This window comes from Globicephala melas, chromosome 19 (assembly GCF_963455315.2).
Source record: "Globicephala melas chromosome 19, mGloMel1.2, whole genome shotgun sequence".
Classification (NCBI taxonomy): domain Eukaryota; kingdom Metazoa; phylum Chordata; class Mammalia; order Artiodactyla; family Delphinidae; genus Globicephala; species Globicephala melas.
In genome coordinates, this window is record NC_083332.1 from 17,661,275 (window position 1) to 17,677,337 (window position 16,063).

Sequence of the window (16,063 nt, forward strand, 5' to 3'; positions counted from 1 at the left end):
GAAATTGTTCTGTATGATACTGTGATGGTGGATACATGACATGCATTTGGCAAAACCCACACAACATAAAGAGTGAAACTTAAACCATGGACTGTAATTAATAATTATATATCAATATTAGTTCATCAATTGTGATGAATATACCACACAATGCAAGTGGCAACTGGAGGGTGAGGTTATAGGTAACCTTCTGTATGATCTGCCTCTCACTGTTGTGGCCTCTCCCATTGCAGAGCACAGGCTCCGGACACGCAGGCTCAGCAGCCATGGCTCACGGGCCCAGCCGCTCCACGGCATGTGGGATCTTCCCGGACCGGGGCACGAACCCGTGTCCCCTGCATCGGCAGGCAGACTCTCAACCACTGCGCCACCAGGGAAGCCCTAAAATATATTTTTTTCTTAACCGTATTTGCTTAATTATCCTACTATCAGTTACTACTAATCACTGTTATTGATTAGTCCTGTTGTTGTTTTGTTTAAATAATAGCATTTATGTAACAGAAAAGTAAATAAGACATAATTTCAAATAAACACTCATTTTTGATACTTTGTCTTGTATTTTTACTTTTTTCCAGCTTTACTGAGATATAATTGACAATATTTTTCATATTTTTTATGCTAAAGTAACAACACATTGGCATATAATTTTTATTATGTATTATAATATTATGGGGTTTTTTGGTCAGGTGTGATGGTATCCTGCATTGGCTCTCTAAGAAGTTGATCATGGCAGGCAGAGTCTTGCCCACATTTTTATACACCTAGAAACCCCCAGCCTAGAGAATAAGATGGCTCTAACAAAGGTTGGGGGACAAGGTGGGACCCCACTTCTTGGTGCTCACACATGAAGGACAGCCCTCAGGATATCCTGGGCTGTCTGTTACGTGCCATTGGCACGGGAATCCCAGGATGCAGTGACTAGCGAGGGACGACCCACCTGGAACCTTGGGGTTGTCTGCTTGCCCACGAGCTGACCCCTTTCCCTCCAAGGCCCCCTGTTGGCTCCATCACTTACCAGTCTGGACAGGCCCTTGCTCCAATGAAGTTCAAATGACAACTGTGCAGAGAAATACCTGGGAACTTCCCATATGAGCAAAGGACCCACTTTCCACGTTCCCGCTTCCTGGATGGGGTCGGCCTGGCCAGGTATAGCCTTCAGACTGAGGAATTTTACTTGACAATGCACTTCTGCTAACACTAATTCTCACAAATGTGATAGAGATTTTAAGTCACTCAAAGGTTGGCCACTTTTACCTTCGAAGCAGACAGGATCCATTTCTTGTTGTTGCTGATGGCAACATCCATCACCCAGTCATTATGGCCCTGAAGAAAAGTAGAATTTTAAGAGGACCTAGAAAAAAAAAACCTTTGAAAGAACAACAAAAACCAAAAAAACAGTCAAGTATCCAACGTTGCTTACTTTTTTTTTTTTTTTTTTTGGTACGCGGGCCTCTCACTGTTGTGGCCTCTCCCGTCGCGGAGCACAGGCTCCGGACGCGCAGGCTCCGCGGCCATGGCTCACGCGCCCAGCCGTTCCGCGGCATGTGGGATCTTCCCGGACCGGGACGCGAACCCGTGTCCCCTGCATCGGCAGGCGGACTCTCAACCACTGCGCCACCAGGGAAGTCCCGTTGCTTACTTTTAAGAGCAATTAATTGTGCTTCCCTGGTTTCACCCACGATATTTAAAGTGGAGTACAAAGTGTACAAGCTTGGGATTCATGTATATATCACAGCACCATATGAGTTTTTAAAAATAGTACTCTGGTGCTTAGCACAATGGGAAAAAAAAATTATATTCCCAGCTGGTCCCAGAGCACCTCTTGCAGGTTTTTGTTTGCATATTCTTTGTTCTAGGAAATACCACTTAGCGATCCTATTGGTGAGGGAGCTTTTGGCTTCAAGTAACTGCAAACCTACCCACTGTGGCTTAAATAAATGGGGGTTATTTTCCTGGGGTAAAAGGAATTTAGAGGAGATAAATACTTGCTGGTTCAAACACTTAATGATGTCAGAGCTCTGTGTCAGCATCTGTCTCATTCTTTGGCCTTCCCCTAATGGAAAGAGGTGAATGGTGAGGCGTGGTATGAGGGAAGGAAGCAGCAGTGAGGTTAAACTGCTGTGCATAACAAAAGGACAGGAATCGGAGGGTGGAAGAATAGAGAGAGGAGAGGAGAGGAGAGGAGAAGGGAGGATAGAATGGCCTGATGGGAACACAAAGGGACTCTTAACCACAACATTCAGTTTTAAGCCATTCACGTGCTATGATGTAAACTCCCCTTGTCTCTCCAAACCCACAGAGAAGAGGGTCAGATAGAACAGCTTTGGGATACTGAATGTTATGGTGATCAAGGGGACACAGTCTACATTTGGGTCCCAGGAAATAGAGAAACCAAGAGTCATCAATGCAAGCATTCACAGCCAAAGGCGGCCATGAGATCACAAGATCAAGGGGTGTGCAGAAGTCTTGGGGTGGGGGCACCTGGAACAGAGGCACTGACGTAGCCGATCCTGGGGCTGCCTGACCGTTGGGTTCTCGTTGTGTTGCACCATCCATCTCCTTACCATACAGCCACTTTAAGTTGAGTCTCCTCTAACCTGCAGCCAAAAGTACTCACCCACCATTGACACCCACCATTCTGAAGCCCCACAGCTTTCTATGCATGCCTCAGGATGGCATTCAACCTTTTGCACAGTCATTTCTGCTGTTCATAGACACTGACCGTCCTCAGAGTTTTTGCATTTGCTGCTCCCTCTTCCTGGAACGCCCTTCCCCAAGATCCTCACTCATCCAGTCTTTCTTTGCCATCCAGTTCTCAGCTCAAATGCCACCTTCTCCAAGAGGCCCTCCCACTGTGGATTAGTCCCTGGAGTCTGTTTCTATCATATCACCCTGTTGTGGCTACTCTGTGTCGCTCATCACTAGGGAGGATTTGTTTGTTGGTTCCTGGTCTGACCTTGCCCACAGAGGTGTCAGCTCCATTGCGAACATTTAGGTCTGTCTCACTGTTGTATCCCCAGCACCCAGCACCCAGCATGAAATGAAGAATGAAGCTCAGATCTTCTATCTGATGCTGGCATTGGTACCTTCAAGGAGAGCTTCCGGTAGCCTTCTCCTACATCCCAAATAGCCACAGTCTTGTCGAACCCTCCAGACACAAGCAAAGAGGCTGGAACACAAAACGAAAGAGTCTCAGGGGGTCACCTTCCTCAACCAACCGTTTCCTCCTCTGGTGAGGCCCAAGCAGGCCGCAGATGCATCTGTGAGGTGCTACCATGGCTCACTCTGAGGACACTCAAACCCCTTCCGGGTGGGACTCAACAACCCCCAATCAATTACAGTTGACGCTCGATATTCATGGTAGTTGCGTTCTACAAAGTCATCACAAACACTCAATGGGTGATGATTGGTCTTAGGGGAAACGCAGGGTTAGGTTCCTGTGAGCCTCTGGTTACAACATTTTCATTAACCCATCAGTACATAACCTTGTTTTCTATCTGTTTCTGTTTAACGACACCTTAGTTGATACATATTGCTTTTTTATTAACATTGATTTCATGGCCACCAGCATTATAACTCATGTCTGAATGAGGCGTATCTAACGTGTTTTCCCTGTAAGGCACATCACAGGCTTCTTGCAGTTAGGACACTAGACAGCACTTCAGCACTATGCTGGGGGCCCCTTTAAACAGCAAAATCATCAACAAAGAGCACAAAATGCAAAAACAGTGGGACTAAATAGATCGCAGCAAGGACACCTTAAGATAAGAGAACTGAAAGGAGAAGGCGGAGGGTCACCTTGTTCAGCCTCAGCTGGGACCGTGTGCACATGGCAAGCTTCTTGCCGCTCTGCATGTATCTATGGGTGGCTGCAAAAGTGCCATGAGTATCGATTTCAGGCTTACAAATAAATTTTACCCAGTAGGTAAATTCACAAACACAGAATCCGCAAATAGTGATGATTGACTCACTATACGCAACTCTGAAACTTATAATGCCAAGGACAGGAGCTGGTGGGGCACCTCACAGCGGGGTCTGACTTACACAGAGGCTGCTTCTGAAGAGGGAAACGTTTCTCAAGCCAGGCCCTGACTATGTGCATGTTGGCTGGGTACTCCCCTTGACACACAGAGCAAGCCCTACTCCCCACAAGGACCGCGGAGTATAGTCATAACATTTGGCTCCTGGGTGTCGGAAGCAGTCACAGCTCTCACTGGGGCCAGCTGCCCCTGGCTGCTTCCTGGCATTGCTCCTGGTCACATCCAGGCCCCTTGATCTGGAAACAGCTCTCCAATGTCCCATGCAGAAACACCCCTCACATATTCTCAGTGCGTCTAGTTCAGAGGGTACCGACTCTGACCTCCAGCTCTAAGGATGGGCAAGTCCCCCAGGCACGGCCAATCAGAGCCTTTCATCCCCTGCTAAAGGGGTTGGTTCAGAGATGGGCACGTATCCCCAGCTGAGCCAATGCGAGTCTTCCCTGGGACTTGTACGGGCACCACCACAAAGAGGTTTTCTCTTTCTCTAGGATTGCCAGTGACCAGAACCTTTGTTGGCCTGGACCACCAGAGGCCATCTTTGCCTCCTTGAGGAGAGAGGTCAATACAAGAGAGAAGCTGAGCTGAAGGATAGAGCGGAAGGGTTGGCTTCCCGAGAGCATTGTCTGTCTGGACACAGCCCTCCTGAAGGGTGACCAGCTCCTGGATGAAGTCAGAGAGTGGCATGGACATACATACACTACCAAATGTAAAACAGATAGCTAGTGGGAAGCAGCCACATAGCGCAGGGGGATCAGCTCGGTGCTTTGTGACCACCTAGAGGGGTGGGATAGGGAGGGTGGGAGGGAGACGCAAGAGGGAGGGGATATGGGGATATGGGGATATGTATAGCTGATTTACTTTGTTATACAGTAGAAACGAACACACCATTGTAAAGCAATTATACTCCAATAAAGATGTTAAAAAGAAAAAAAAACAATAAAAAAATAGATTTGAAAAAAATGTTAACAGATTTATCTTGTTGCTTAAGCTATATCAAACTGAGTTTCCATCATTTGCAAACTTGTGCATATGAATCTCCCTCTTGGCTTTTCTGTTCTTGGGGAAAATAAATCCACCCTCACCACTGGCATCATTGGAAATCACCTCTTTATACTAAGGAAAGTCCACATGAATGGAACGTGAGGAACTCTACCCCAGCACTCCCACGGGTGTGGAATCCTTCAACATTTAATTACTCACTGTCTCTGGCAAAGTGGCAGGAGCTCACAGAACCTTCATGACCCTGCATCAGAGTCACACAGGCTCCACGGTTTCGAAACTCCCCTGTATGGACGTTCCATATTTTTAAGGTTTTATCCCAAGAGCTTGTACACAGGAAATGGCCACTGAAGGTAAAACAGCAGTTTGAGATTGCATTGGTGTGTGCTCTGAAACATATATGGAAGGGTGCACACATTAGTACATCACTCCTGGAGGATCCGAGGACACACTAAAGGGGAGGTGAGTGGAGGGGGCATTGGAGCTGATACCCTGTGACCCCATTCCTTTTTTTTTTCTTTTGCGGTATGTGGGCCTCTCACTGTCGTGGCCTCTCCCGTTGCGGAGCACAGGCTCTGGACGCACAGGCTCAGCGGCCATGGCTCACGGGCCCAGTCGCTCCGCGGCATGTGGGATCTTCCCGGACCGGGGCACGAACCCGTGTCCCCTGCATCGGCAGGCGGACTCTCAACCACTGCGCCACCAGGGAAGCCCCATTCTCAATTTTTAAATGTCTTATTTTTTTACAGAAAAGAATTGTCAGAATTTTGCTTTTCTTTGTTTTGTTATGATCTTCAAAGTATTTTCCCTGTGACTGTCATCTCCTGTTACAAAGAGAGTTTTCAAGCAAACTTATAAACATAATTGAGCATCTCTGAGTAGCCTGGATTATAATATCAATTCATCTAAATGAAGAAAAGGTTGAACAAAACTGTTTTCTAGAGCTCAAGTCAGAGTTTTAGACTCTTTTAGTTCTCTGAAGCTCACAAACTGAGTAGGATCAAAGGAGAAGAAATGTCGGCTTCCCAGGGGTGTCCAGGCTTAAAATGTCCAAATCCCAGTGCCTGGTGGGGCAAGAACCATCCCAGCATATACTGGAGGTGAATAACAAGCCCTCCTCTGAATCCAGAGACTGTCGCTGAGGTTTAAACCAAGGCTCTCTCTCTTTTCCAGGATGCAGCTCTCATTTCAGATAAACTCCACATAACATAAAAGACCATTTTACTTAGTGCAAAAGTTTGGGGAAAATGTTCTGGACAAGACGGAGTCAATGTACTGCTCCCCTTTCCTCCTGTTAAGTACAGCTAACAGGGGCTTCCCTGGTGGCACAGTGGTTAAGAATCCACCTGCCAATGCAGGGCACACAGTTTCGAGCCCTGGTCCGGGAAGATCCCACATGCCTCAGAGCAACCCCACAGAGCAACTCAGCCCGTGTGCCACAACTACTGAGTCCATGTGCCACAACTACTGAGCCCGCATGCCACAACTACTGAAGTCCGCGTGCCTAGAGCCCAGCTCGGCAACAAGAGAAGCCACCGCAATGAGAAGCCCATGCACTGCAACAAAGAGTAGCCCCCACTCTCCGCAACTAGAGAAAGCCCGCATGCAGCAATGAAGACCCAATGCAGCCAAAAATAAATAAATAAAATAAATAAATTTATTTTTAAAAAAAGAGTACAGCTAACAGGCCTGGGCATTTATAAAGCAAACAGAAGACTGTAAAAGGTGGAGAAGAGAAGGCAGACCAGCTAAGGATCTTGGGACCCAAGGATGGCATGCTGTTGAGTCCCTGTAGTTTTCTTTTTGTTTCTTATATCCTGGACTGGGTACCGGGAAAGCCTGCAACCCCCAAAACAATAAGGACTGGATAAAAAGCTCCCAAGAAAAGCCTGTTCTCCCTAGCCAAAGGGATAGCCTAGTAAGACAGAAAACCTTTACACAATGCCTGCCTTACTCCAGTGAAAAATCTTGGGAAAAACTGCAATCCCATCCCCACCCCTGTCAGCAAAGTCTTGAGTCTAGACTGCCACCCTTGCCAGGCTCTAATGATGTAGACTGCTAAAACAGAAGATTTAAGTAAGACTTAGAGTCTCGTAATGCAATACTCAAAATGCCCAGGATGCAACTGAAATTCACTCATCATACTAAGAGCCAGGAAAATCTCAACATGAGTGGGAAACAGAGTCAACAGATGCCAATACTGAGATGACACAGATGTTAGAATTATCTGACAAGGATTTTTAAGCCGCCATCACAAAAATGCTTTGATGGACAATTATAATCGTGCTTGAAATAAACAAAAAGATTGAAAGCCTCAGCAAAGAAATAGAAGGTATAAGGAATGACCAAATGGAAATTTTAGAACTGAAAATACAATAACAAAAACAACAACAGCAACAAAAACCCTCAATGGAGAAGATAGAGGAAATAATCAGTAAATATGAAGACAGACAATATAAATTAACCAATCCAAAAAATAGACTGAAAAAAACAAGAGCCTTAGAAACCTGTGAGACTATAACAAAATATCTAACATTTGGGTAATCAGCATCTCAGAAGAAAAGGAGAAATAACATAGAGCTGAAAAAATAATCAAAGAAATTGTCTAGAATTTTACCAAATTTGGCAAAGGACAGATTCAAAAAGCAGAGTGAAGCCCAAGTAGGATAAACCCAAAGAAATCTATACACAGACACATTGTAATTAAACTTTTGAAAAGTAGAGAAAAAGAAAAAAATTTTGAAAGCAATGAAAGAGAAATGACACCTTACTTATAGGGGAAAAACTATTTGAACAGCAGTGGATTCTTCATCAGAAACCATGGCGGTCAGAAAAAAAGTGATATGACAGTTTTCAAATGAGGAAAGAAAAGAACTGTCAGCACAGATTTCTATATCCAGCAAAAAAAATATCCTTCAGGATTGAAGGAAGAATCAAGACATTTTCAGATGAAGGAAAACAAAGAGAATTTGTTTCCCTCAGACCTACCCTAAAAGAATAGCTAAAGAAAATTTTTCTAAACAGAAAGAAAATGGTGAAAGAAGGAAACTTGGAATATCAGAAAATAGAACATGGTAAGCAAAAGTATGGGTAAATACAGTAGATTTTTCTTCTCCTCTTGAGTTTTCTAAATTATGTTTGACAACTGATGCAAAAAAATTATAACAAAGTACTTGTGTTTATTCCTTGCAAGCTTCAAAATCAGTTGAGATTATGAATTTTCAAACTTCTCTAGTAAGACCAGCTATATAATTTGCAGGGCCCAGTGCAAGAGTAAAATGCAAGGTGCCAGTTTCTCAAAAAGCTTTACATAATATTACCACATGATCCAGAAATTCCTCTTCTAGATATATAGCCAAAAGAATTGAAAGCAGGGAATTGAACAGATATTTGTACACCAGTGTTCATTGAAGCATTATTCACAACAGCTAAAAGACAGAAGCAACTCGTGTTCCTCAACAGATAAATAGAGAAACAAAATGTAGTATATACATGCAATGGAATATTGTTCAGTCATAAAAAGGAATGAAATTCTAATACAGGCTATAACATATATAAACCTTAAAAACATTATGTTAGCCACCATCACCCTGATACCAAAAACAGACAAAGATGTCACAGAGAAAGAAAACTACAGGCCAATATCACTGATGAACATAGATGCAAAAATCCTCAACAAAATACTAGCAAACAGAATCCAACAGCACATTAAGAGGATCATACACTATGATCAAGTGGGGTTTATCCCAGGAATACAAGGATTCTTCAATATACGCAAATCAATCAATGTGATACACTACATTAACAAACTGATGAATAAAAACCATATGATCATCTCAATAGATGCAGAAAAAGCTTTCGACAAAATTCAACACCCATTTATGATGAAAACCCTCCAGAAAGTAGGTTCAAACCCACAGCCAACATCGTCCTCAATGGTGAAAAACTGAAACCATTTCCACCAAGATCAGGAACAAGACAAGGTTGCCCACTCTCACCACTATTATTCAACATTGTTTTGGAAGTTTTAGCCACAGCAATCAGAGAAGAAAAAGAAATAAAAGGAATCCAAATCGGAAAAGAAGAAGTAAAGCTGTCACTGTTTGCAGATGACATGATACTATACATAGAGAATCCTAAAGACGCTACCAGAAAACTACTAGAGCTAATCAATGAATTTGGTAGAGTAGCAGGATACAAAATTAATGCACAGAAATCTCTTGCATTCCTATACACTAATGATGAAAAATCTGAAAGTGAAATTAAGAAGACACTCCCATTTACCATTGCAACAAAAAGAATAAAATACCTAGGAATAAGCCTACCTAAGGAGACAAAAGACCTGTATGAAGAAAATTATAATACACTGATGAAAGAAATTAAAGATAATACAAATAGATGGAGAGATATATCATGTTCTTGGATTGGAAGAATCAACATTGTGAAAATGCCTATACTACCCAAGCAATCTACAGATTCAATGCAATCCCTGTGAAACTACCAATGGCGTTTTTCACGGAACTAGAATAAAAAAATTCGCAATTTGTATGGAAACGCAAAAGACCCTGAATAACCAAAGCAATCTTGGGAAAGAAAAATGGAGCTGGAGGAATCAGGCTCCCTGATTTCAGACTATACTACAAAGCTACAGTAATCAAGACAGTATGGTACTGGCACAAAAACAGAAATATAGATCAATGGAACAGGATAGAAAGCCCAGAGATAAACCCAAGCACATATGGTCACCTTATCTTTGATGAAGGAGGCAAGAATATATAATGGAGAAAAGACAGCCTCTTCAATAAGTGGCACTGGGAAAACTGGACAGCTACATGTAAAAGAATGAAATTAGAACACTCCCTAACACCATACACAAAAATAAACTCAAAATGGATTAAATACCTAAATGTAAGGCCAGACACTATCAAACTCTTAGAGGAAAACACAGGCAGAACACTCTTTGACATAACTCAGAGCAAGATCCTTTTTGGCCCACCTCCAAAAGAAATGGAAATAAAAACAAAAATAAACAAATGGGACCTAATGAAACTTAAAAGCTTTTGCACAGCAAAGGAAACCATAAACAAGGCAAAAAGACAACCCTCAGAATGGGAGAAAATTAGTCGCAAATGAAGCAAGTGACAAAGGATTAATCTCCAAAATTTATAAGCAGCTCATGCAGCTCATTATCAAAAAACCAAACAGCCCAATCCAAAAATAGGCAGAAGATCTAAACGGACATGTCTCCAAAGAAGATATACAGATTGCCAACAAACACATGAAAGGATGCTCAACATCACTAATCATTAGAGAAATGCAAATCAAAACTACAATGAGATATCATCCCACACCAGTCAGAATGGCCATCATCAAAAAATCTAGAAACAATAAATGCTGGAGAAGGTGTGGAGAAAATGAACCCTCTTGCACTGTTGGTGGGAATGTAAATTGATACAGTCTCTATGGAGAACAGTATGGAGGTTCCTTAAAAAACTAAAAATAAAACTACGGTATGACCCAGCAATCCCACTACTGGGCATATACCCTGAGAAAACCATAATTCAAAAAGAGTCATGTACCACAATGTTCACTGCAGCTCTATTTACAATAGCCAGGACATGGAAGCAACCTAAGTGTCCATAATGGACCTAGAGTCTGTCATACAGAGTGAAGTAAGTCAGAAAGAGAAAAACAAATACCGTATGCCAACACATATATATGGAATCTAAAAAAAAGGGGGTATGAAGAACCTAGGGGCAAGATGGGAATAAAGACGCAGACCTACTAGAGAATGGACTTGAGGACATAGGGAGGGGGAAGGGTAAGCTGGGACAAAGTGAGAGAGTGGCATGGACATATATACACTACCAAATGTAAAATAGATAGCTAGTGGGAAGCAGCCGCATAGCACAGGGACATCAGCTCCGTGCTTTGTGATCACCTAGAGGGGTGGGATAGGGAGAGTGGGAGGGAGGGAGATGCAAAAGGGAAGAGATATGGGGATATATGTATATGTATAGCTGATTCACTTTGGTATAAAGCAGAATCTAACACTCCATTGTAAAGCAATTATACTCCAATAAAGATGTTAAAAAACAAAACATTATGTTAGGTGAAATAAGCCAGACACAAAAGGACAAATAATGTATGATTCCATTCATATGAAATTTCTAGTATAAGAAAATTCATAGAGGCAGGAAGTAGAATAGAGGTTACTAGGGGCTAGGGTTGGGGAGAGCGGGGAATTATTATTAACAGGTACCGAGTTTCTGTTTGGGTGATAAAAGGGTTTTGGAAATAGAAAGTGGTGGTGGCTGCACAATATTGTAAATGTAATGTCAGTGAAATAAGTTTAAAATGGTTAAAATTCTATATTTTACCACAATTAAAAAATAATAATGTAATATCCCCCAAAGCACTGAATTGTACACTGGAAATGGGTGAGTTGTATGATGTGTATGAATTATATCTCAATAAAGCTGTTAAGGAAGGCAGCCAGCAGGCAGGAAAGAAGGGGGAAAAGTGATGGCTTCTGGGGAAACAATGGTTACGAGACAGGTAAGAGAGAGATTTTTCACTATATATCTTTTTGTACCTTTTAAATTTTGTACTGTGTTGCATGCTTTACATTTTCAAAAAGTAAATTACATATTTTTAAAATAAAAAATTCGAGGTCCCTTGTTCAAAAATGAAGAATTTCAAGATATCAACGGCAGAGCATGGAATCAAGTGTGAGACTTTCTGTGTGTGGAGCCCTGTGTAACTTCAGAGGTTCATGCCATGAAGCCAGCCCTGTGCTGTAGCCCTGAGAATCCTTGTCTATGTTTTCTTGCTAAAAGCTACATTTCCAGAAAATTCACAAATGTGGGTCAATCCAATATACCAATAGACATTTTCCTTAGCTCCCTTTCCACCCTCCTTGGGGAAGCAAAGTGGAGTGGATTGTGACACCCACAGCTGGAGCTGCGGCCGCCTCTGCTGCGTCACCCTCCTCACTGCCACCACGGAGTAGGTCTAAGGAGCAGGGCAGGTGTCCCACGGCCCCTCCGACCCTGGTGTCCACGGGAGTCACCTTTGGTAACAGAGCCCGTGCTGAGCGCCCACCATGCAGCCTGTGTGTTATCTCGTGCAGACCTCACCTGGGCTCAGTTTGCAGGTGAGGAAACTAAGGTCCAAGGTCACGTAGGATGAGAACCTGCACTCTCTTAACCCCGGGCCAGACCCCCAGGGGAAAGCCTGGTCCAGGCCGGCCGGGCTCGTAACTGAGCCGAGCGGGCAGGGTGACAGGGCATATGCACATTCTGGGATCCTGACTCCAAGGCCCTCTGGAGAGGGCTGGCCACCCACTTGGTGCCGGTGGCCACAGACAAAGTGACCCTTGCAGGCCCTGGATTATCAGCTCTTCCCATTTTACATGGGATGTTGGAAATCCACATTTTGGGGTGGGAGTGGGACACTGCACAATGTTTACCAGTGTTGGCTCACACTGAAATGAATGCATCTGAGGGCCGTCCCAGCCCAGGGACCACAGCTAGTGGTTTCCCCCTGCCTGTCTGTCCCCTTCCCTTTCTCCATCTCCAGTCTCCTCACAGCACCAGCGGACCATAGTTGGAGATGCCCCACATTGACACCAGCTGGGGAGCCAAAGGGGCACAGGCCGAATCCAGGAGGGCGTGAAGGGGGACTCCCACCGACCTCCCCGCTGCAGGATGCTGCCCGGCCTCCCAGGGCCTCCTCACTTGGTGATGGTGAGCAGCGTGGCCTGGGATGTCACATCCCAGATCTTGATGCTCCTGTCCAGTGAGACGGAAGCCACCTTCTGGCTGTCTGGGTCAAAGCAGCATGCTGTGACCGACATCCTGTGATGATCTGAGGCACAAGGAAAGTGACTCGCTACCGTGCGTTCCATACTCTGGGCCACAGGCTCCAAGGGACGCAGAGGCTCACCCTGCTCCCCTGGACAGCGACAGTATTACAGAGATGCAGCTCTGGTTTTCACAAGGGACTCTGCACTCACACAAGGTGCCTGCCGTGAACCAGGCTTTGGAGGAGCACTGCCCCCCGCCCCTGCCACTGCCCCTGCAGAGCTCCCACGTGGATGCGGAGACACCCTTGAGCAGGCAACGATCTGCAGCATATGCCATGGCTCCCAGCCAGCAGAAGGAAGGCTGGCCCAGCCCCGAGAGGTCGAGGAAGGGACCTAAAAGTTATCGAGGGAAGCAGGAAAGGAAGAGTGCTCTAGGCAGAAGGAACAGCACGTGCCAAGGTCCGGCGTGGGGAGAGAGCATGGAGGGGCGTGGCGTGCAGCTAGAACTCCGAGCGTGAGGAGAGGTAGAGTGTGCGGTGATACATTAAGGAAATATGCAAGCTGTGGGGCAGCGCACCTATCACGGTGCCATGTTGATAAAAATACATTAAATGCATGTGGGAAGTAGTACTGTGTGTGTGCAAACACACACACACACACACACACACACACACACACGAAGGCCACCCAGCAATGTACTGTTAATAATACGTACCTCCAGGGAGGAGTCCAAACAGGTACGGCAGCCTTGCTCTTTTTACTTTACACACTTACTAATTTTTTTTTACAATGATTATGTATTTTTTAACTTTTTCTTTTGAGATAACTGTTAACTCACATGCAGTTGTAAGGAATAATACAGAGAGATCCCATCACCCAGTTTCCCCCAGTGATAACATCTTGCATAATCATTATATAGGATTACAACTGGGAAATTGACATACGATGATTTTTTTCAGTAGATGCCATTCTGTTCTTTTTCTAATTGTCTGAATTTGTTTCTTTCTACATGACAATGAATAATAATAATATTGCAAATCATCAGCATTGTAAAACACAATAAATACTTTACATGCATTATTAATAATCATTGTGATAATTATTTTTATATTTTTAAATATAAATGTTAAGAAGGTTGGGACTCCACTCAATAAAGAATTGGGCTTTAAATGTCCACGTGAGGTTGGAGCAGAGCACTGCTTCATTTATTACAAGCACGAGACTGAACGGAAAATCCTTAAGCAGTCTTAGTTTTAACTGCCTGTGCATTTATCAATCAATGTCCATCTTTAATGATGTGATTCATAGCATTGCAGGTTCACCAAATAAAGCAATCGAAAGTCACTGTCTGTCAAGTGACAAGTGGCTGTTACCACAGACAGAATAGAGCAGGGAGCCCACGCAAACTCACCTTTGATGTGGGACACGGTGGTGGTGTCTTCCGCGTCTGTTATACAGATTCCATGGTCCACATCCAAGCCTGAGATCACGTATTTACCATCGGGGGAAAACTTACAGGAGACTATGAAGGTTTCATGACTGAGCTTCCACTGAAACAGGGCAACAATCCGAAGGTTTTCTCTCTAGCCCAGCATTCCAGCAGGACTTTCTGAAATGTTCTCTCTATGTACTGTTCGGTATGCCAGCCACTGGCCACATGTGGCCATGGAGTACTTGTAATAGGCTGGTGCAAATAAGGAGCTGAATTTTTGTTTGTTTAGTTTCCATGAATTAATTTTTAATTCATAAATGTAATTAATGTGTGTCTAGGACAGATGAACAAGGATAGCAAGCACCTAGCAGAACTGGCAGCAAGGTTCTAGTAATGGCCAACTTTATTCTTTTTTTTTTTTTTTTTTGGCTGCACCAAGTGGCTTGTGGGATCTTAGCTTCCCGACCAGGGATCGGACCCGAGCCCTCGGCAGCGAAAGCGCAGAGTCCTAACCACTGGACCGCCAGGGAATGCCCCCTGGGCAACTTTTTTCTTGTTCAGTTTGGTAAGTGTTTATTGAATGTCTGCCCTGTGGACAAGACCCTACAACCTCAGCCCCTAGGGACGAAGAGCTACTCAACATATTTAGGAAAGGAGGATCTCTCTGTATGTTCTAAATTATGGTATTGCCATTGTGAAGGTTTTTAAATATGCCCACCAATTCTTTGACAGTCCTCCCTCCACAAGCTGGAGCTTAATTACCTGCCCCAAGAGTGTGGGCTCAACTTAGTGACTCATTTCTTTGAATACAATATGGCAGAAGGGATAGTGTATGACTAGGTCATAAAAGAAACCAGGGCTTTCTCCAAAGAAGAAATACAGATGGCCAAAAAGCACATGAAAAGATGCTCAATGTCGTTAATTATTAGAGAAATGCAAATCAAAACCATAATGAGGTATCACCTCACACTGTTCAGAATAGCCATCATCAGAATAATAAACGGAAAGGGTGTGGAGAAAAGGGAACCCTCTTACACTGTTGGTGGGAATGTAAATTGGTGCAGCCACTGTGGTTCCTTAAAAAACTAAAAATAGAGTTACCATATGATCCAGCCATCCCACTCCTGGGCATATATCTGGAAAAGTTGAAAACTTTAATTCAAAAAGATACATGCACCCCAATGTTCATAGCAGAACTATTTACAATAGCCAAGACATGGAAGCAACCTAAAGTCCATTAACAGATGAATGAGATGTGGTATAAATATACAATGGAATATTACTCAGCCATTAAAAAGAATGAATTATTGCCATTTGCAGCAACACGGTTGGACCTAGAAATTATTGTACTCAGTGAAGTAAGTCAGACAGAGAAAGATAAATATCACATGATACCACTTATACGTGGAATCTAAAAAAAGTATACAAATGGACTTATTTAAAAACAAAATAGGGACTTCCTTGGTGGTCCAGTACTCCCAATGCAGGGGGCCCAGGGGGCTGGGGTTCGATCCCTGGTCAGGGAACTAGATCCTACATGTGGCAACTTTGTTGCCACACGCAGCAACGAAGATCCCACATGCTGCAAATAAGACCCAGTGCAGCCAAATAAATAAATTAGAAATAAGCATTTGGGAAAATGCTCAAAGCCAGGAGTAACTGATGCTCCTATATCTGCTAGTATATAATGACACTATGTTGCCAACAGAATATACTTGCCCGTGTTCACATTTAACATGTGTATAGGAAAAGAGACACCAAGGTGTTAACTGTAATCTCTGGGAG

General features: G+C 43.7%; 1 protein-coding gene across 1 annotated transcript in view; it reads right to left on the reverse strand.

Annotated features, from left to right (window-relative positions):
• Window positions 1-16,063, reverse strand: part of WDR88 (WD repeat domain 88) — a 36,354-nt gene that overhangs the window by 2,733 nt on the left and 17,558 nt on the right. The window contains exons 5-9 of the mRNA XM_030874452.2: window positions 14,258-14,396; window positions 12,779-12,908; window positions 5,241-5,428; window positions 3,087-3,169; window positions 1,255-1,323 (exon numbers count right to left, since the gene is read on the reverse strand). Coding sequence (XP_030730312.1) covers window positions 1,255-1,323; window positions 3,087-3,169; window positions 5,241-5,428; window positions 12,779-12,908; window positions 14,258-14,396 — 609 coding nt within the window. The remainder of the gene's footprint in view (window positions 1-1,254; window positions 1,324-3,086; window positions 3,170-5,240; window positions 5,429-12,778; window positions 12,909-14,257; window positions 14,397-16,063) is intronic.